Source organism: Leptidea sinapis, chromosome 28 (assembly GCF_905404315.1).
Source record: "Leptidea sinapis chromosome 28, ilLepSina1.1, whole genome shotgun sequence".
Taxonomy (NCBI): domain Eukaryota; kingdom Metazoa; phylum Arthropoda; class Insecta; order Lepidoptera; family Pieridae; genus Leptidea; species Leptidea sinapis.
Window position 1 is genome coordinate 6,532,356 of NC_066292.1, and position 22,249 is coordinate 6,554,604.

The 22,249-nt window shown below is 34.4% G+C and overlaps 1 protein-coding gene across 1 annotated transcript in view; it reads left to right on the top strand.

The window, feature by feature from the left end:
- Window positions 1-8,203: 8,203 nt before the first annotated feature.
- The window catches only part of LOC126973005 (protein vein), a 110,455-nt gene continuing 96,409 nt past the window's right edge, over window positions 8,204-22,249 (top strand). The window contains exon 1 of the mRNA XM_050820129.1: window positions 8,204-8,706. Coding sequence (XP_050676086.1) covers window positions 8,292-8,706 — 415 coding nt within the window. The 5' untranslated portion in view covers window positions 8,204-8,291. The remainder of the gene's footprint in view (window positions 8,707-22,249) is intronic.

Here is a 22,249-nt window from a genome sequence, read left to right on the forward strand (position 1 = left end):
TTGGGTATGGCAGAAGAAACATGAAAGCAGAATAAATACAGTTGAGATGAGAGCGTTGAGAAGTATGATAGGAGTTAAACTGAGTGACAAGATAAGAAATAGTGAGATAAGGAAACGTTGTGGTCTGAAAGAAGATGTTGTGACAAAAATTGAGAAAGGTATGCTGAGATGGTTTGGACATGTCGAGAGAATGAATGAAAAACGATTGACGAAGAAAGTGTATAAGGCCAGTGTGAATGAAAGTGTTGGAAGGGGTAGACCTAGGCGGACGTTTCAAGATCAAATCAGGGACGTCTTGAAAAAAGGCCAGGTCAAGAGTACCCTAAACCGGAGAGCATGTATGAAAGGAATAATGAAAGTGGATGAAGCGAAAGAAGCATGTTAGGATCGTAGCAAGTGGAAAAAGTGGTCTCTGCCTACCCCTACGGGAAAGAGGCGTGATTTTATGTATGTATGTATGTTAAATTAAGTCCTTATTATTTTCTTGAACAATTTCTCTGTCGATTTTGTATTATTTTTTATTTCATTTATCATTTTGCGGTTTATATTATCGTACCCCATCATCTTTAATAATACATGTCCTGGTAGTCTCAATGTGACATAATTCCTTTTCATTCAGAATCCAACCGTATTGCGTTGCGGTGTGATAAAGGCGAACCTCGTCGCACGTGCGTCTTAATGACTCTTTCAGATAAAAATGATCCTTATCTACTAAGTTATAAAGACTACATTTAAAGACAACTTCATCAATTGTAGGAATGAGCTCGCTAAAATTTAATTTGAAAATAATTTACGTATTCTGTAGTAATCGAGTTGTTTATAATTTTAGTTCAACCAAATATGTGCTCTAAAGGTCTTTCGGTTAAGTCAAAAGTAATTTGTAAGTCTGCTATTTTTTTATTGAATCACCGTTCATTTATGAATGGTGGCTACCTGAGGCGAGCAGTACAAGCGGTGACGGAACAAGGCTCTATTTCCTTCTGTTTTTGCCTCAGTCCGGATGTGAAGTAAATTGTTAGTATAGACCGTTAGGTACACTTTCTGTGGGAATTTTTAATCTTTTTTTAGAAATATGTGATAAAAACGCCAAGACAATTTGTAAAGCTTAAGTGAAACATTCATATATTCTAACTATATCATAGGTGGGTTAGAAGCCTTGATATCATTTATTGAATTTATTTAAATAGTTATTTTATTTCAGTTAAAAAAGAACTTAAAAAATATATTTGTTGTGTAATATTATTCGACGAAACTTATTCGACGTCTCTAAAACTAGGACCAATATTGGTAAACGTGCGCCACTTCACAAAATATGCAAACGACATAATCTCACGTTGAATAACATTGGCATGTTTTTGTGCTCCTTTTTACTTTTAAAAGTAATCTTAAAAAAATATTCAGTTCTTATCGAACTGAAATTTTATTATTTTTGCTTTCTTTATTCAAGTCTTACAATGATATTGACAATTTTTAAGATAATTGTATGTGCACGCTTACACCTAAGCAGATATCGCTTTTATCCTTAATAACTAAGTTCTTAGTGACACGTTCCAAGGGAACAATTGTAATTATTTAAGTTATTTATAACTAGCTGACCCGGCAAACGTTGTTTTGCCATATAAAGTATAATTCACGCGATAGTTTTATAAATGATAGCCTATGTGTTATTCTGGTGTGTAAGCTATATTATTGTAAAGTTTCATCAAAATCCATTCAGTAGTTTTTGCGTTAAAGAAGTTCAAACATACATCCAGATATACAAACTTTCACATTTATAAAATTAATAGGATTTGAATGTGTATTTAAGCATTATTTCTGCTTCTGTCTCCAATAAAGTAAATAAATAAATACAGTTATTTATGGATAGACTATAGTATACCACCTTAAAATGGCTAGTTTGAAATAGATAATGTTTTGAATGGATTAATGGATACCTTATAGATAAAAATGGCGATTCAAAAGTCAGAGTTTGAGCTTAGGCACTTGCAGCTTAAGACAAATTGATTGAAGATAAACATTTATCCAAATCAGCCAGCGCGAATAGAAAGATAAATAATATTTTGGAATAAGGCTAGTAAACAGGGTCAGCCAAGTAATATCAAAGTTTAGTCACATTCTAATTACATGCCATCAAAAGCATAACTTGTAAAAAAAACGGTTCCTACTTCTTAAAGTATATAAGACATATGTCCTTATGTCTTAAGTTATTACGTAATTAGCAAACCTAGCAACATCTTATAGCGATCATGGTAATATTAAAAATCCTTTATGTATTAAATAAATAGATAAGCTTGGCCCTCGCATGTTACTACCTCAGGCTACCGCCGCATATGCAGCCTCAGGCTTCTAGTTTTATCCAAAACGTAGTTATAGGGGGTTGAAAACGGCCTGAACTGCTTCGAGAAAAGGATAATATGCCGTGCCGCTTGTTTTAGCTCGTCTTGGAGGGGGCATTAGCATGCCCCCAAATTTTTTTATGACAAGAGCACATGATAATACAGTGCCAGCAACACGATTGCACTCAGTGTCAATTACATACATAAGATGTTATCTCATCAGCCCAGTTATTGAACTGGCCTTCAAACTGACACAAATAGTGTCAGCATAATGCTGCTTGACGACAGGAAAAAAAAGGATTGTGTGGTTATATAAAATCACGGTAAAAATGAAACTAATTTCACACTATGGACATTGTAACTGAAAATTTTTGGAATAATATTCCATTAAGGGTATAAAAATCGCTTTATCAATCTTAATTTTATACTTGGAAAATTGGAATGATAATGGGAAATAATAAAAGTAGTCTAAGTCTCCAACTAATATTTTTATTGAACTCTGTGTCTTAGACCTGGTTAAAAATATTGATTGAAAAGGATTACATTCAACACTGACAAACAACACTGACAAAAAGGCGTGGAGCACTGGCACAAATGAGTAATAGTCTATACACTACACGGTCAGCTGCTGCGAACTATAGGCACCGCCCGACAGTCACGCGTCATACAACACACAGACGAAAAAGTTTGAGACGATGTAATAAAAGTTTCACTTTAATAATTAAAGTCTCCACTCGCATATTAATCTGAAACTGAACTATATTAATCTGAAATCAAGCTCCTGGGCTACTCATACACTTCTTGGAGTGTAGTGGGGTTGCCAAGTATGTTTACCCGGAGAGTATCCAGTCTTATATTCCACGACTATATTGAATTATTGCATCTTATATGATCCTAACACACGAATCAAAATGAAACTGGTAATTGGCCGGAAATATATCGTATTTTTTTATGTAAGAGGAGGACAAATGAGCGTATGGGTTATCCGATTTTAAGTGATTACTGTCGCCCAGTTTCTTTTGCAACACAAGAAGAATCACACAAGCGTTACCGGCATTAAAAAACTGATAGATAAGAGCTTTATAACTGACAGATAAGAGCTTTACTATACAGGCAACGAAGTGGAGGGTCCGGATTGGAAAATTTGGGAGAGCAAGTGAAAGGTGGGCTGATAATATAATGGAAATACTGTAAAACATCAGCTTATATTGCGTAATGACCTAATTAAATCGAAGGAAATAATAGGCTACTAATAAAAGATAAGAACACACCAAAGCTTACTTAAAGAAACTTAAATGTTTCTCAATGTTTAATTTATATAATATTTGGTTTAAGTAGAGTTTAGATTGCATACAATAATTGTAGGTAATATGATAACATATTATATTTAACAAAACTTATTTACAATACTTACTTCAAATTTTTAACTATTCTATATAAGGGAATAAAAATCCCTGGATTTTATATTCTTTTATTTTTAAATAATTTATGATGTGTAAAGTTTTTATTCAAAATATAGTTCCAAATCACTTTTTGAACGTCAAAAGTAACTAACCTTTTGAAAATGTATGCCTTAGACTTGAGAAGAACGGCCGCAAGAAAATCAGCGGGCTTCTTTTTTTAAATAAAATTTCGGTACAATATGATACCGTACAATAAAATTTATTATAAGAGCCTGAGAACGGTCGCTCCATTCTCGTTTGGTGGTATCATTAAGAAAGTCATTTATGCCTTTACCACATAAACAATTTTAAATGTTGTAACACATTTGTTTTGTATATTTTCTGGTATCATACTGTAAAAACATATATATATATCACCCAACAAAACACTTACTAACTCGATTTAACTGAGTAGTAGGCATAACAATTTTATGTTTGTTCCTAGTGATGGCTGTAGAAACAGTGAAAACCATAATGTAATGCCTAGAATGCAAAATAATATGCTAATTAACATACTTAACACCATCAAGAATATAATGAGATGAATAATTAAAATGATTTTGAAGTGATAACATCTTTAGCGGCGTTATGCACTCTTCTTGGGAAGGTTGTAAAATGTTGAACTCGCGTCAGGACACGTCATGACCTGATCGAAATTCCGTAAGACAGTCGTTGAAATTATGGATGAAAGTTGATGTCCTGACCTTTTTAATTTAAAGTAATTGAAATTGTTTTGAAGTGTTAATTTTTTTATATAATATAAATTGTATTTTTTTTTTGTACGATATCGCAATCGATGAATATATAATTAAACCACATAAATACTAGTACTTTATTCGTGCGAAATTATTCCCTAACCATTCCGAAAAATTTAAGCAATTCACAATATTAATGTTTAAGTTTTCACTTCTGCCGACTGCAGACCGCTTGTACGCCTGCTTTAACCCGTATTTTTTTTTCATCATATTTTCAGTAATCATTCATAGTTGTTGAAGTAGATTAAATGTTAATATTTTATTCATTATTGGAAATCCTTTAATAAACCAAAAAGAATTCACAGTAGTTTTTCAACACTAGCGCATATGAAATATCTTCTATAGAATATTTGTTAAATAAACGCTACGAGGACAACGTCTACGCGGTAACGTAGCGTGCGCTACGATGGACGCTCAATCACAAACGCTACGTGTCACCGCATTCTCGACATAGATTTAAATTAGAAGTAAGTACCTATTTTGACATAAGACATACAAGGATGGTTAGTCCATAGTATGATTGTGGTCACGAAAATTCCACTCATCCAGATCTCATGATCTGGATGAGTGGAATCCTCATGGATAAAACATCATCTTCGAATCACACAATAAACAAATGACGATAGCAGTTGGCACATTTATACACTACAACTTACAAGTCTAAAAGTAACGATTGCAGTGCTGTGTAATCACGTTACGCTAGGCCTTAGACCGTTATGTAGACCTACTCTACTGTACTTCAACTTTGGTCGTACTGTCACTGTGTAAGCAGATTCACGTGCACCCAAAGAGTATACCAGTACTAAATCTAAAAATATACATTTTGTCGCAGCACGACCTACACTGCGATATTAATTAGTTTAAGTTATCTTTTATTTGTTTAATTATTAACTGTTACTTTATTAGTCTTACCTTACAATCTAAAATGTTATTATTTTATATTATCTGCAGGGCGACGTCACCAAATGGCCCGGAAGACCAAAGCTGCTTTTCAAACAGGCAAACATGCTGATTTTTGACCACTTTGTGGCGTATAGCAAAATACCATTCCTTAATTTTGTCTATTTTCTATACTAACGTTACAAATAAACATCTTTTCTTCGTTTTTTTCATGTATATATGTATGGTAGTGCATCTGTTTTCCCTTGGATTAGTATAGTCAAGCAACCTTACTTGAAAACGCACTGTGGAGAACTTCCAGATGGTGGGAATGACATTATCCGAATTTGTGGCATGCGAAGGTGGGGTACATCGGCAGGAATCAGTTCAAACAGCTCTGTAGAACACTACCCTTGATAAATGCGGTAGAAGCCACACAATGAAGCGACGTCTCTACGCAACGCCAAGTGATCAAGCCGTTCAGAGTGTACTCCGTCCCCGATAATACGAGCAGCTCTGTCACACGTGGTCAAATTGTTTAATCTGATACTGGGGTGCGCCAGACCAGAGACTACAACAAAATTCCATATGTGGCCGCACCTGCGCTTTGTAGAGCTCTAGACTGTGGGCCGGCTTGAAGTATTGCCGTGATCTCTTTATGATACCCAGCTTCCTCGAAGCCAATTTGCTTTGCCTTCCAAATGACCGCAGAATTGATATACGCTTGAGATTTCGAGAATCAGTATTGCGATACTACGCGAACCTTTAAGGGAAGTGATATCGCATAGCGGTGATACGATAAACGATGTTTTTTTTTATACTAAACGCACAAACTTGACTCTTCTTTTGTTAAAATTGGACTAGGTTCATTTTACCCATCCCGCGATCATATCAAGAAAGGACTCGATAGAAGACAAGTTTCTCCCGGCACGGGTCGACGATTTCCCCCAGAGAGACCTGCATGGCCCGTGTATACGGCATTACCAGCACAACACACCAGTCTGCACAATATAATACAAATATATACTAGAGGTGTCATACCATTGGTAGAAGAAAAAAATATGAAGATTATAATTTATAGGTCTTTCTAACGTAACCTTTCGTCATTTCTTGTCATAAAAAGTCTTTAAAATTAGAAAAGGCGTCAAAGAATTTATTTACAATTTTTAGTTGTGCGTCAAATATTAAAAAGTAATATTACGATATATTGTCGTTTGGGATAATGCTATCCTTGTTTTCTGATTCTAGCCTGAGCCCTCCTGCAACTACGATTCTAAAGATAAGCAAACAACATCTTTTAAATAAAAATTAAATTATATTTTAATAGTTAGCTATAAGTTCGTTCTTGGATAAAGACAACCACATTTACTTTCACTGCAGAAAGTTTCCGACGTTTGATGAAACCAAGAAAAAGGGATTCGGAAATTGCAAGTATTTGAAAATATACAGCATCTTAATATAAATTGTATTAGAGTACAGTACTTGCCACAAAGTCTGCGGCGTTCATCCAGACTCCTCAATTGCACTTTTCAAGTGTTTCGTCTGTTCAGAAATTTTTCACATCAAATTACACATACTCTTCACTTCTCTGGTATTATAAATAAATTGAACAACCTTATCAATTGGAATTGAATACAAATACTTCGTAGTCGTTCCCTCACTGCTGAGGATCGTGACTATTTGGTCTACGATCTGTCTCCATCGGTTTCGCTCCCTCTCCTGGTGGAGTGGAGTATTATAGGGATCTAGGGGTGGATACAAATAATAAACACTACATGATGAAGTTTATTTAAACTCAAAATAAACTCTTGCTCAATTGATTTTATAACTGATATTTTTTGTTTAAAAGAGTTTAGAATTAATCTTCAGATCTAAAAAGCATCGTCAGTGGTTTTGGGAACACAACCCAAATTACATAATGATAACATATTTTTATCAAAACATTAAAAAATTGTAAAATTTACTCTTGATGATAGCTTTCATTAAGCTATGACTTTATAAGTACACATTAACGGGTGTACTTACCATGAAGTTCTAAGAACTTAACTCAACGTAAATGTAGAGCGTGTTTAAGTTGATATATGTATGTATGAGATGTTGTATATTAATACTAGCTGACCCGACAGACGTTGTTCTACGTTGTGCATAATAAATAGAATACTGGTTTTTACGAATTTTTTTATTATATTTCATAACATAAAAAATTATTTCGTAAAATATGCTCCCCGTTGTTATAATAAAATTGTATCACAGCAGAAATGTCAAACGGTGCGTCAATAAATTTTCTCATTGAAAATATGTACTTGCAAAACAAATATTGGAATATAAAAATATTAATGGGTCCCAAATCAAAATAAAAACTACCCTATCTCTCAAGTTAGACTAAACTGCACTCCATAAAGTAATCCCCATTAAAATCCTTTCATTAGTTTAGTAGTTCACTGGAAACAAACATCAAGACATTTAATTTATATATACTAAGATATATCGACGAGTAAGTGTTAACTTTTAAATAATGTTGGTAAGATCATATGAAAGCGTTTAGTTAGTGAATGTGCGGAGGCGATACCTAGTTAATTTGATAATGATAGGGGTTACGACAAGCCGATCAGGTGTTAAGTGTTGACCGTGCCGCCGCGGCCGCTAATTACAACGGTCGCAAATGACCGCGCGAGATAAGTCGGCGGGCGGCGCGTGCCGCGGCGAGTCGAACTCGAGTCGGACTCGAGTCGAGACTATTTCGGTGCGAGGCGTGATCGAGATCGTGAATCAGCGGAGGGAGCTGGCGGCTGGCGCTCAGTCGCGCGCCGGCTGCCGACGTGCGAGGTGTGTGTCCGTGCGTGTGCTCCGTGAGCGACAGAGTGCGCTGCGATGGCGCGATGAAGACTTGCGGCCGCGCGGCGTTTTGCTGGGCCCTGCTGTGCCTCGCTGGCAGCCTGGCCGCGCCGCGCCGCCCCTACTGCGAGCGCGCGGACGTCGCGTGGCGAGCCTACCGGGCCCCGGCAGCCTTCGAGGCGCGCGTGCAGTCGCTGGCCCGCGACGCCGCCACGCTGCAGGTGCGCCGCGTGCTGCGTCGCCAGGGCCGCTGGCCACACGAGGACGCCATCATCCGCCTCAAGCTGCCCCAGGATCCCTTGGAGTGCTCGGGACGTTTCGAAGTGCCTTTACAGAATCGAAAGAACTATATCGTGTTCGCGGAGAGGAGAGGCCACGCTGCCGTGGCCCTCGGTCCTCCCTTGAGAAGGACTAGCAAGTTGATTAAGAGGATCCGGGCCGTCTACAAGCCGGGTTACAGTGAGTGTTTTGTGTTTTATAAGTGCATGGAAGTTGACGTCTTTGAAATGAGCTAGCGATAGACCATGTAGAAGTACCATTCTAATAGTCTTGTTGTACTCTAGTCAATTGAAGAGTATCGAATCTGATTCAACTTCTATGCGGTTGCATGCTACTTCTATGGTCTCAATTTCACCGTATTTAATCATTTACGTACTTGCCTCTGTAATGTTTACCAACAAATTATGATAATTTCACAACAGCGAGTTGAGTGACACTAACAATAGGATAAACAATTTGCGAAATGCTCCTTGAATTTATATTATTCATTACGAACTTAATAGTCGTCGCCCATCGTAATCTTACTATAATAAATAATATCACACGATTAAGGATGCGAATAAAATTATGTCCTACCAAAGTAATGTAAGGATCGCAGGAACTTGACAAATGCCAAACTTCTTAAAGTTAGAATAACGATAACATAACACGAGCACGTTGCGTTTGATTAATAAAATTAGCAATAAATTTAATAGCTGTTACAAATAAGCCGAAGCAGGTGTATCGTACAAACAAGTAGCCATTATGAATCCATTTTAGGTGCAGTGTAAATAGTACGAAGTGACCACTGTACCACAACGTGCGTACTAATAAAAGTTCACTTAGCTCGATCTTATTATGCACCCTTTATAACTATTACACGTAAAGATAAAGTTTAAAGAGTTTTGGAATAATATGTTACTGTTACTTTATTACCGTTGTCCGAATCTGTAATTAAATGAAAAAAAAAGTTATATCAACCATTCTATATTTATTGTGTTAAAATAAATATTTTTTGATCACCTTGAAAATACAATAGTTAGAAGCCTGTTACTTTTTTTATTATCATTTAAATTTCAGTCGATCAGGTGTACGTTATTACTCAAATTATAGAGCTACTATTGTATCGCTTATTAGCAAGAATATTTTTTGGAACCCTTTAATATTAATTAAATGAAAGAAAGTAAGAGTTTGGTCTCTACTAATGACGGTAGAGTCCTTTCATAAAATAACATTATTGATGTACATTACGTCTAATCTTAGCAATTTAATAAATTAAATGAAGATGGAACCCGCAATGATGTTCACCTAAATCAAATAAACACTCAGAATAACCGGGATTATGTGTCTAAAGTTAACATCAGTTACATTAAATCTGGAAAGCCGGGGCGGTTAGCAAAATAAAGACGTCATTCGTCAGTGTTAGCGCTTTGAACCTGCAGCAGACTTTTCTTTAAGCTAATATTTGCTTTGATGATTCATTAAACTTGGAAACTTAATTTTACCACATCTAGGTAACATTAAAAATATTTAAGAATACCAGTGTACTAATTACAGTACAATATACAAACTTCAAAGAATAGGCAGCATAGCTTAACACACATTCCAAATTAAATGCTATTACAGAAATAAAAATGACAATTATATTATGTAGCATTGAAAATACACTTACGCTAAAATGCAGAAAAGAAAATTCAGTGATTTAAAAGCTAATGTTTGAAATTAATTAGATATCGTTTTATATGCGATATAAATCATACCGAAACGTCCCATTGTAGAAAGTACAAACGCTCCGGAAATATCGGAACAAGTGCCAAAAAAACGGCTCAGAGTTCACGTAGTATCGTAATGCTACATTAGTCAGAGCCGGCATGGACAGGTCGGAACTAGAGCGTGCCGTGACGTCACTACTGCCTTCGATTATCCAAATCTTCGCGGCCAGAATTCAGATCGACAAATAAATATAAGAACGATTGACAGCTGCGAAGATACCACTAAAATTTAATTCACTTATGTTATTTAAGGGACGAGACGAGCTGGACGTTCAGCTGATGGTAATTGATACGCCTTGCCCATTACAACGCAGTGCCGCTCAGGATTCTTGAAAAATACAAAAATTCTGAGCGGCACTACAATTGCGCTCGTCTCCTTGAGACATAATGAGATGTTAAGTCTCGATTGCCCAGTAATTTCACTAGCTACGGTGCCCTTCTGCCCGAAATACAATAATGCTTACACATTACTGCTTTACGGCAGAAATAGGTATGTAAATGTGTAGTGCTTTTTGAGAACTTTACTTTATTTAAAATGTAACACTGTAAATTTTACAGTGTCTGTATCAAATTTGATTTGACATGTACAATTAGTAAAAGAATTAAGGCAATAAATATATTATTCTCACAATTAATTATTATGTGATAATTGTAATAAATTAAAACCATTAAAGTTTTTCAATTTAACATAATATTTGACTGAATTTATCTCTATCTTATTTAATATCATCACGAATTTTATAATCTTGCCTTCAGTAATAATAAACTTCTTTTTATCGTGTTAATAAAAATACTAAGTACTAGTTTTTTTTAAATTACCTACGTAATGCTGACCAGAGTGTAAACTTCATGCTGTAGAAAACCTCTTTATTTAAAACTGTTAAAATAATATAACTTTAATGTCAAGCAGTGGCCTAGAGTAAATGTTGCATGAACAGTTGCCAATACTGTATTTCATTCGGTCATAATTATAGATTTTGACATTATTAATGTTGAATACTTAATCTATACGCAAATGTCAACGCCAATGTCAAAGTCACACTACAGAAAGAGAAACTTATAGGTTGTTTCAGGATGATTGGTGAAATTGCAAATGAATACTTTAGAATGTTCATCTTTTCAGTTGAAGGTATAATATTGCTTTAAGTATTTAATATCAACCATTATTCAAAGACCAATTTAATCAATATTTATTAAACCTTAGGTTTTTTGTGTATATTTATTTTGGTTTCATGTTTTATAGTTTTTTTTTATTATTTATCTATTTATTTACATTAAAGTTTACAAAAGAAAATACTTAAAGCTAGCATCAGAAAACCACACGGGTTTGTAATATATGCTATTAAATTATTATTAAATCTATGTACATTAACTACAGAACATTAGTGCCAGTTAGATAAATTGTGTAAATATATTTATTTTAAGTGACTTAAAAAGTATGATTTCAGTTTTTTTTTTAATATTACGAGAATTTATTCAGTTCCGTACATCAGTGGGTTATTAACACTGGTTGAAATATATTTGATTTATTTTCAATAATATAGTTCGTAGATGTTTTATTTATGTATATTTTCTATTTACATTTGAGACCAGTGTATTACTGATAACAATGAGGTGGCGCTCAAAGATATGTTTATTTTTTCCCTGTTTCGAACATGTCTTCATGAACGTCTGTGAACATGTGATCTTAGTTTAATCGGTGTTAAGCAACCGATTAGTTCCGTGAGTGGCGCCTGTGTCCATGTTTACGTTAACATCTCAGCAAAATGTTTATCTCTCTGGTTGCTATCCGTCGGTTTTCTTTTGTTAATGTTCGTTGCTCTCATTATCCATAAATCTTGATCGATCTAAATTTCAAGTGTGCTGTGTCAAAAATGCTGTTGTTTTTTGTCCTTAATTTGCAACTTGATTTGAATGAATATCAAAAGTAACTCCTCACATTTCACTCATTTTGTAATTAATTTCGGTTGCAATATTTTTTTACGACTAAGTTGTTGAAAAATATTTGTATCAGCACCTACTGAATGCAGTGTTGCACCAAATATTCCTAAAATCATTTTAGTTATATTTTATATTATAATAAATATTTAACATTATATTTATATAATATACGCATTTATGAGTTTTATCACCAATTACATCTTACAATCTTAACAATTTAGCTTATACTAAAAACATGTGTACGCAAACGGTTGACTGGTTTTTTTTTATGTTAGTGTACGCGCTATTTGAAGACAGTAGTGACAAACAGACTTTGAAATGCCACTAAATTTTAAAGCTATTTTTGTAAACTAAAGATACAGTTAAATTGTGGTCCTATAGTAATACCCCATTCGAAAGTATAAAGCACAGTATTTTGTTCGAGTGGATCACACACTTAAATTAAATACTTTTTAAAGGATTAAAACGACTTTCTCGGCTCCTGTCAACCTCGGTCGTTCGTGAACACGTTATTACTGCCGATGTCAATGAAACTTCGGGATAAATAAACAATGTTAATATTTACAAAATATTTAATGTAAAAGGAGAAAGAGCAAATTTGTCTACATACTCAACACTAATGAAACCTATATTAATGAAAAGCTAATCTTAAGTACTTAATATCATTCTATGGAAGCACCGCTCTAAGTCCTGGGGTTCAAGAGATATCCGAGAATAATAAAAGCAGCCCCTACCTTATTTTTCTGTGTGGTCTATACCTAATCAAAGTATACAGAGAGTATGATGTAATATGATTTGAATGAGTTTGGTATAGAAGTACGTATATTGTGTCTCTTCTGAGGGCCAGTATACAGTCACGCCCAACAATATTATAGTAACTGACCCAGCAAACGTTGTATTGCCGATATTAAAATAGCGATACAAAAGTAACTGTTGATCGTAGATGGTTGAAAATTTGAATTTGTATGTATTTTACTCTGACTCATAATCAAACAAATTAAAAAAAATGTCAAATAAATTTAAAAAAAATTAGGCGTGGACAACCCTTAACATTTAGGGGGATGAAAAATAGATGTTGTCCGATTCTCAGACCTACCCAATATGCACTCAAGATTTCATGAGAATCGAAGGAGTTTAACTACAAACACCGCGACATGACAATTTTATATATTAGATGGTAGCAGAAATGTGGAATAAATGCATTTTGGTATTATTATTGTACGTGTGATTTTAGTGATATATTGTGAACTCGTCTATTCAATATTATGGCATTAGCACCAGTGGGAGGCTCCTTTGCACAGGAAGCCGACTAGATTATGGGTACCACAATGGCCCCTATTCTGCCGTGAAGCAGTAATGTGTAGCAATTACTGTGTTTCGGTCTTAAGGGCGCCGGCTAGTGAAATTACTGGACAAATGAGACTTAACATCTTATGTCTCAAGGTGACGAGCGCAATTGCAGTGCCGCTCAGAATTTTTGGGTTTTTCCATAATGGGCAGGGCGTATCAATATGTGTTGTCAAAAAAATATGTTCGGCTAGATATCAGGACGGTCTCGTACCACCTACTGAAAACCTTAACATTGTAATTTTTGATGCAAATATTAGTTAAAATTTAATAAGTAATGTAACATACAGATATACTGTTTTATTTTAGGATATTCTTTTTTTATTTAAAGAAAAACTGACGTGCATTTAGACCTAAAAGATTACATGTAATTTTGATTATGGATTTATTACCTTCTTATTTCTACAGGGGGCGTTAGTGTTGAATAGGTAGGTATAAACCAACGTTTATATATTTTTGCCCATTCTCCTTTCAGTAAGTTTAAAGATATGTTTCATTTACTTCCCCAAGTACTAGCGAGTTTGTCTATATCGTTCATTAAAGTACGCAGGTCAAAGCGCGTCTTATTAAAAGGCTTTTATATAATAATGGCAGTCGTTCCGGCTTGCTGGTCGTGCCGCTGCCGAAGACGTCGCGCTCCGGTGACGCGGCTGTCCCATTACTGGTATTAACGTACCCTTCCTTGATATGTATGTATCAAGGTATAGGCACTGCCACTAGCTGGTAAAGTTGGAACCATTGTCTGGATTCTGTTTGTGGTAATTATTACTAGAAGAGTTGACCACAATGGGCCTTGAGTGATTCAAGTGAAAGACGATTATTGAAGTTGTAATTCTTAAGGCGCGTTTTGAAAAAATGTTGAGAGTGAAATGTTAAGATGCGCGCGCATCACTGTAACACAAAAATAACAAGGTGAAGTTTGTTCCTAAAACTTTCTGACGTTTGCGACATTCGTTATTTATTTTTTTGTTTCTTCGTCCATTATTAGGATAGGCAAAGGGTTCAAGCCCGTATAGCCGTATTCGTTATTTAATAATTAATTGTCAAAGGCATCGTTGCAAGATTTTTACAATATTGTTCTTTCTACAAACGTAGAATAGCACGAGTAATAAATAATTTTAAGGATTTTTGTTTTGTTAGGCTAAAGAAGTATAACTTCTTGCGTGCTTACATAAGTACACACTTTTTCATTTGATACTTATTGTAAGCGGCCGACAAAGGTCCTGAGATTCCTCTGATGTTGCAGGAGAATGTGGGAGGCGATGATCACCAGTTATTTCTTCCATTACAAAACTGACACTGACTACTTGAATCCCCTATATACTCTATTAAGGGTGTGTTACACCAACTAACATTGGCAATAACAAACATGTTAAAGTACCGTTTAAGCAAAAAATGTGTTAATAACTTTAACTGTTAACCGTAATAGTCCAATCTTCGCCGGTTAAAGCTATTTTAAATGATAAATAGCTCAATAGCAATCTATAAAAGTTTTAAATAAATATTAGATATTGACTTGATAATTCACTTTTTAACGTTAACTATGCCAAGGAATACGACGATGCAACACATTCCGCAGTTTATGTTAAAGTCTGCGTTATTTTTAATTATATATAACTTTTAACAATATGATGCAAACCGCCTTAATCAAGTACATGCTAGAAATGTATCAGAGTAAAGGCACAAATCGTCAAGAAAACAAATTAAAATCGCTTCATATCTTTAGTAGAGGTACCTACATGTAGTTAGGTCAAATAAATTGAGTCGTAAAAAACTTTTAAGCTTATCCGTGCTGTTTCATTTGATCTCCATTAATTTGGAGTAAGGAAAACGTCACAAAACAGTGATTGGCTTATACCCGAATTAAATTGCGAGTATTAAGTTGACAGTAAACAATGTATATAACATACTCGGCAACTTTAGGTATGTTGTTATTAAGAGCGAGAACCTGTAATTGGTTTCGTACTTGCTACCACAGCTTTATGATAATTATTAAAAAACTGTTCATTCTTCAAAATTATTAATTTAGTGTGTCCCGAAGAGCTGTTTCACCTGATTCTTGCCGCCGAATTCCACCTTCGCACGACACGCCACAAATTAGGATATTATACCCACTATATGGATGTGTGGCGGTCCTCCACAGTGCGGGTTTTCATGGATCTTTCTTCTACGTACTACAAACCTGTGGAATGAGCTTTCTTGTGCGGTGTTTCCGGAAAGCTATGACTCAAAAAAGCGCGTACACGTTCCTTAAAGGTTGGCAATGCTTCTGTGATTCCCCTTTTTGTTGCAAGAGAATGTGAACACCACCGTGACCCGTACGCTCGTTTGTCCTCCTTTTCAATTAAAAAAAAATGAAAACATAATTAATTTAAAAAAATACATGTACCTATGTATGTTCTAGAGCCAAGGTTAACTGTTTTGTGTGGGATTTATTAGAGATACCAAACTTTTTATACACTTTACATAAATAGACTCTCTCCTCTCATGTTATGTATAAAGAAATTAAAGATATTATTGTGTAAAACACAATTTAGTTTTAATGACTGAATTTGGAAAAAATATTCAGTTTAAACATTCTAAAAACATAAAAACATGAGGAATTACGTTGGATTATGAAGCCTCTTAAATACATATTATAAATGTATCCTAAAGTCAAGAAATTTGTTCGTTCAATATGAAATATACAATTAAACATTTCATATAGTTAGATGGACTTCGAACCATCGAAGTTTTGGTATGCTCTTCATAGTGATTTTCATTATTATGACACTAGAAATAAGGGATTGCTTGTAATTAATTCTAGTAGCCTTCATAAGATACATAATAGCTTAAAGGGTAAATGTTATTTTTATAATATGGCCTCAGCCACTGTTCAGGCATTATGTATAAATAAATTTAAATGTTTGATTAAAAAATGGCTCTGTCGTAAATCCTACTACTCTGAATATCTAAGTGATCCGACAGCCTGGGAGATTATGATTATTTTATAGCAATAGCAATGACAATACAGTATATTTCATTAAAAAGAGGACAAAAAATGTTGGGAGAGTTTCAAGCGCCGCTTCTTCTCTCTCAGAGCGCCATTAATTGTTTCCGAAGCGGTAGTAGTGTCTAGTATATTAGAAATGACATCTAAAAGAATTCTAAAGGAATCAATTTTGAGTATATAAATGCCTTTTATGCCTTCATGCTTACTTCGTCAATATCTTGGATTTGATTGTAGTGTAGTGTAACACTGGCTCTCATATGTCTGCTATCGAAATAATTTCCTCTGACAGATAAGAGGTTTCTTTAACGCAAGTTTTAAAATATTGTTCTAATTATTCTATTGTAACAATGAATCTTAAGACTTATTTCCGGCATTGCTGTGTTCACATGATTTACATACGCTCGTTTTGAAAAAAAATGTGTTGTGACCTCTTATCTGTGTATATAAAATGAGCATTAGTTTCCAACTAACTATTGTAGTTGGTAATAACCACCAACACCTAAATTTGATACTCAATTATTTGATATAAGTATTTCAAAACTTTAATCCGACATATTTTAGTAGTTAACATAATAAGAAATAATTTTAAAAAGGTTTGTAAAGTCATACAGCTTGTAAAGTAAGCGTACAAATTTGGATCTTATAAGGATTATACAAGCCATCTTGACATCAGCTGTTACAGACTAACAGCCCCTTTAAAATCCGATCTGTAGTTTAAGTTTATTTACAATTCAGTCAATCAAGATAATTTTGTATCATTTATCAACCGATCCTGATATTACTTTTCAATGTCAATGTTGGTTTACAAATTCAAATTCAAATATTTTTATTCAAAATAGGATGTGACATCACTTATTGAAAATTAAAACAACTACCACCCATTCCAAAATGAATGAAAAGAATGGGCGCAACAAACTCAGTGGGTTTTTTTTCTCATCTCAAAATATGTTTACAAAGTAATATTTTTCAATTAAACTTATTATTTAATACCCTGAGGGCGGTCGCTTCATTCCCAAGCTAGTGGCATCGTTAAGAAAGTCATTTATGTTATAGTAACCTTTACCAGACAAAGGTTTTATAACAATTCTTTTGAATAACGTAATACTTTTGTTTTGAACATTTTCAAGTGCAGAATGTCAAAGTCAATGTCAAATAAACTTTATTCAATTAGGCTTAAATTAAGCGCCTTTTAATCGTCACTATATTTTTTTTAAATTACTGAATCTACCATATTATGCTCGGAAAATGTTTTCCAAAATTCAGTGGTAAGCATTTAAACGCGGTTAGGGTCTAACTGCATTTTGGTGAAATGCGAATTGGAGTTGCAACTTGTTAACCAGCGTAAAATTTATCCAAATCGCCTTCTATTTTAATGGTGAAATCAGCCCTCATTAGTTTGATAAAAGGTATCTGTCTTATACAAACAGATAGCAAATTAATAACAATACGCAGATTAAATTTGTAAACAATATTCAATCCGCGACCTCTCGCGTTCCATGCGAGCGCTCTTTCCACTTATCCAACAGTTCGAGTGAAGTATTGTTGATAATTCAACTTGTGAGGAAAGGTCGCGATTTTGAGTCCCGCATCGTTCATAAATTTTGTTTTCAAATTTAATTTGTGTATTTAATCCCAGAAGTTAGGGTTGTCACTTTAAAAAAATAACATTTAATATCAATTATCATCCCATAGATGGACTAAAAAATTACCAAAAAATCGCTTATTAAAATGCCAAGAGCAGGAAATGATTTGATATATTAATCTCGGATCGCCAATTAGAAACATTCCCACCAGCTCAGCCCTGGACGCCCGACCCTGGCTCCGACACGATGACTGCTCCTGGACAATGCCGTCGAGTGTGTCCTTGCAATTAGCCCGTGCATCCGACGTGTCTCGATTGAATGGCTCGGTACTATGAACGAAATAACCATCGATTTTATATTACTTATGTAGATATGCATAAATAATGGCGCTTCATTTGTGTGATAAGTTAAATAACTTTATTAAATTGATTCAATATACCACATGTTCGGAAAATGTAGAGCTCGTTAGAAGAACATCATCACTTGGCACTAACTAGCAGCTTCTGTAGATACCTCCTGTATATGTGAATCACGTGTTGAAGTATTTTGTGAATCAAAGCCTAATCAACATTAAGATTATAATTTATTACATTTTAGATAGAAATTTATTAGTAACTAGGTGACCCGACAGACGTTGTTCTGTATATAATAAATAAAATAATGTTTTTATATGAATTTTGTCAATACTCGTAAAATATCATAACATCAAAAATTACTTCGTAAAATATGCACCCTGCTGTCGTAATGAAATTGTTTCACAGCAGAACTGTCAAACCGTGCGTCAATAAATTCTCTCATAGAAATTATGTATGGACACATCAAAGGAAAAACAATTTGTTGTTTTTGTTTAATTTAGCAGCATTTTCCTATTTATTCACCTTTTAAACCTTCTCTGGACTTCCACAAATAATTCAAGATCAAAATTACCCAAATCGGTCCAGCCGTTCTCGAGTTTTAGCGAGACTAACGAACAGCAATTCATTTTTATATATATAGATTTCCTAAATGGCGCATAATTCCATTAATTTTCCTAGGGAATGGATTTTTTTATATTAGAATTTTCACCAATTTAGAAATAATAAATTCAGATAATACAGTTAAAATGTATATGTATATCATTGTTAACACTGTTATAACAATAACAAGCTACCAGTGGGAGGCTCCTTTGTACAGGATGTCGGGTAGATTATGGGTACCACAAAGGCGCCTATTTCTGCCATGAAGCAATAATCCGTAAACATTATTGTGTTTCGGGTCTAGGGGCGCCGTAGCTAGTGAAATTACTGGGCAAATGAGACTTAACATCTTAAACCTCAAGGTGACGAGCGTAATTATAGTGCCACTCAGAATTTTTGGGTATTTCAAGAATCCTGTGCGGCACTGCATATTAATGGAGAGGGCGTATCAATTACCATCAGCTGAACGTCCTGCTCCTCTCGTCCCTTATTTACATAAAAAAAATCATATAACTTGGTTAGATTCATTGAACCTTAAGCTTTTTTTTAATTACAGCGGTTAGAAACATTGTATATCTACATACAACATTGAAATAGGACTTATAATTATTGAAGGTATGTTTTTGTAAGTCGTCACGCTGTCAACTGTCACTCGTCACACATGTCGTTACTCACTTCACACGTAATTCTCCAGCATCGATTCTGATTGAGTGCCTCATTTTGGTATCAAAACTTGTGAAGAATATATTCGACATTTTTTTGCATAAGTTTGAATGTTGCTATATATTAGGGAAAAAATATTATGATGTTTTAGTCACATTCATTCGGCAATCAACCGACTTTAAAAAGAGGAGATTTTTCGACTGTATGTTTATTAACGAAGATCTCTGGGGTATCTCAGTAAAAACCATGTCATCAGTAATTGAACTGTTTGCCTTATATTTAGCTATATAGGTGTCTTCCGCAACCTAATGAAACTAAGTAGAATTATACTACTATTTAAGTTAGGGGCCATCAACTAAAATTAAATGGCACGTACAGCATATTCTTTATTCCCCTATCTAAATCGTAGTGCATATCTAAACTGTATCTAATTGGAGCGCAGCGGAGACCAATCCTTAATCTAAGCAAGAAACAATTAAATAATCTTATAATATTCATGTCCCAACTAGAACTGAATCCACTTTAAACAATTTGTCAATTGATCGGTCATATAACGCATTGTTGTAATTATCAATACAATTGGGTGACGACCTTTTATCAGAACATATAAAGTGATTTATTACTATTTCAATGACAACACTTAGTTGCTAAACTAAAGTAAATGGAGACTTTCCTTGTTCCCTACTACTTAGCGATATCGAATGAACTCTACATTTTGCAACGTTACCCAACATTTTAATTTAGAGGACTTTAAAAAATTTATGTATGTATCTCTTATAACTTTTGAACCGCTCGATTTCATCGCGGTTGGTGCCATTCATAAGGGCTTCACCAAACTTTTGAAGATTTTCAAACTTATTGCCGTTTGAAAATTGAAAAAAATGGTGTTTTGCTAAACTTTTATCAGACTTGATTTTTGAGAATGATTTGTTATATTTATCAATACTCCGAAATTGAATATCTGGTCAAATGCATGTTCCAAGTTCTATAGTTATAGAATATAAGCCTGCGTCGATCGTTGTCAGTTTGGTCGAAATCGATAAATTTATTCAATTGATATCAAAAAAAAAAATAAAAAAAAACTTCTCTAATAATTTCTAAAATTTATAAATTTGGTATGAAATTAGCGGGAAGTTGCAGGGATGGCCTTTAGGATCAACCGTTTTCCTAATTTTTTTTATTCTCATCATATCGGCGACTCTGATTTTAAACCGAAAAACTTTCTTGTGGAATGTTCTTTGACGGTGTTTGTGAAAAAAACGTTTAAATTATTCTAAAGGCTGTCAACACTCCTGTAATTCGTATGGCATTGTATTGTGACCGAGTGTGGTTCTAAGAAAGAATAAATTGCGAAAGAAATCCCTGAATTAGATTTAATAGTAACGGAGGGTAAATAGGAAAATTATAACCTAAAAAAACTGGCTCACCACGTCGGCTTTGAGCTACGAAATTTGATCATGTTTCCAGTTATCAATCGAGATATCTAAAAAAAGTAATTTATTATTCGTCTATTCTAGTTCGACGTAACGCTAGGCGAAAAATCAAAACTAGCAAAACAAATCATCGAGGAACATTCTAGATGATAATAAAAATGTTTTAATAATGCTAAAATAATCAAATGGTAATATAATATATGAATTTTGAGGAACAGACGCGCCCGCGCGATCATAGAAATACCGAGACGACAGACGACGAATATATTCAAATCGTAAATACTTACGTCGTCTACAATCTGACTAAAGCTGTTATCATCATGAACATAATGCTGTCACCGAGTGTCTCACACAGACTGATAGAGGTAACTAACTGTAATAAAAAGTGTAGAAACTTCAAGTAAATAAATGTATATTCGTTTATTAACTAGTTATATAACGAACTAATTTATTTCTAGGAAAATACGGAGAAGATCTGATGTGATGTCAGTACTGAGCTATAAATATAATTTTTTACCAGTGGGAGGCTCCTTTGCACAGGATGCCAGCTAGATTATAGGTACCACAACGGCAGGCGGCTACAACAGTAATGTGTAAACATTACTGTGTTTCGTTGTGAACGGCGCCGTAGCTAGTGAAATTACTGGGCAAATGAGACTTAACATCTCAGCCGCTCAGAATTTTTGGGTTTTTCAAGAATCCTCAGCGGCACTGCATTGTAATAGGCAGGGCGTATGAATAAGCATCAGTTGAACACTTTGCTGGTCTTGTCCCTTAGTTTCATAAAAAAAAATCAATATGTCAATGTCAATAGACAGAGTTAAGGCTTCCAGCTTCAAGCAAATGTTTCAAAACATAGTTTGATTAAAAGTATGTAATTATAGCAATGGGCATTTTTATTATTTTAAGATCATTAAATTAAATTCCATACAATGGTCTGGATACAGTAGTATCAATATGACCTGGACAGTAAAGCAATATAAAATGATTAGTAGTTATAAAAAAACTAAAAAACACGCTTATTATAGAAAGCCGAATGAAAAGTATGATGTATCAT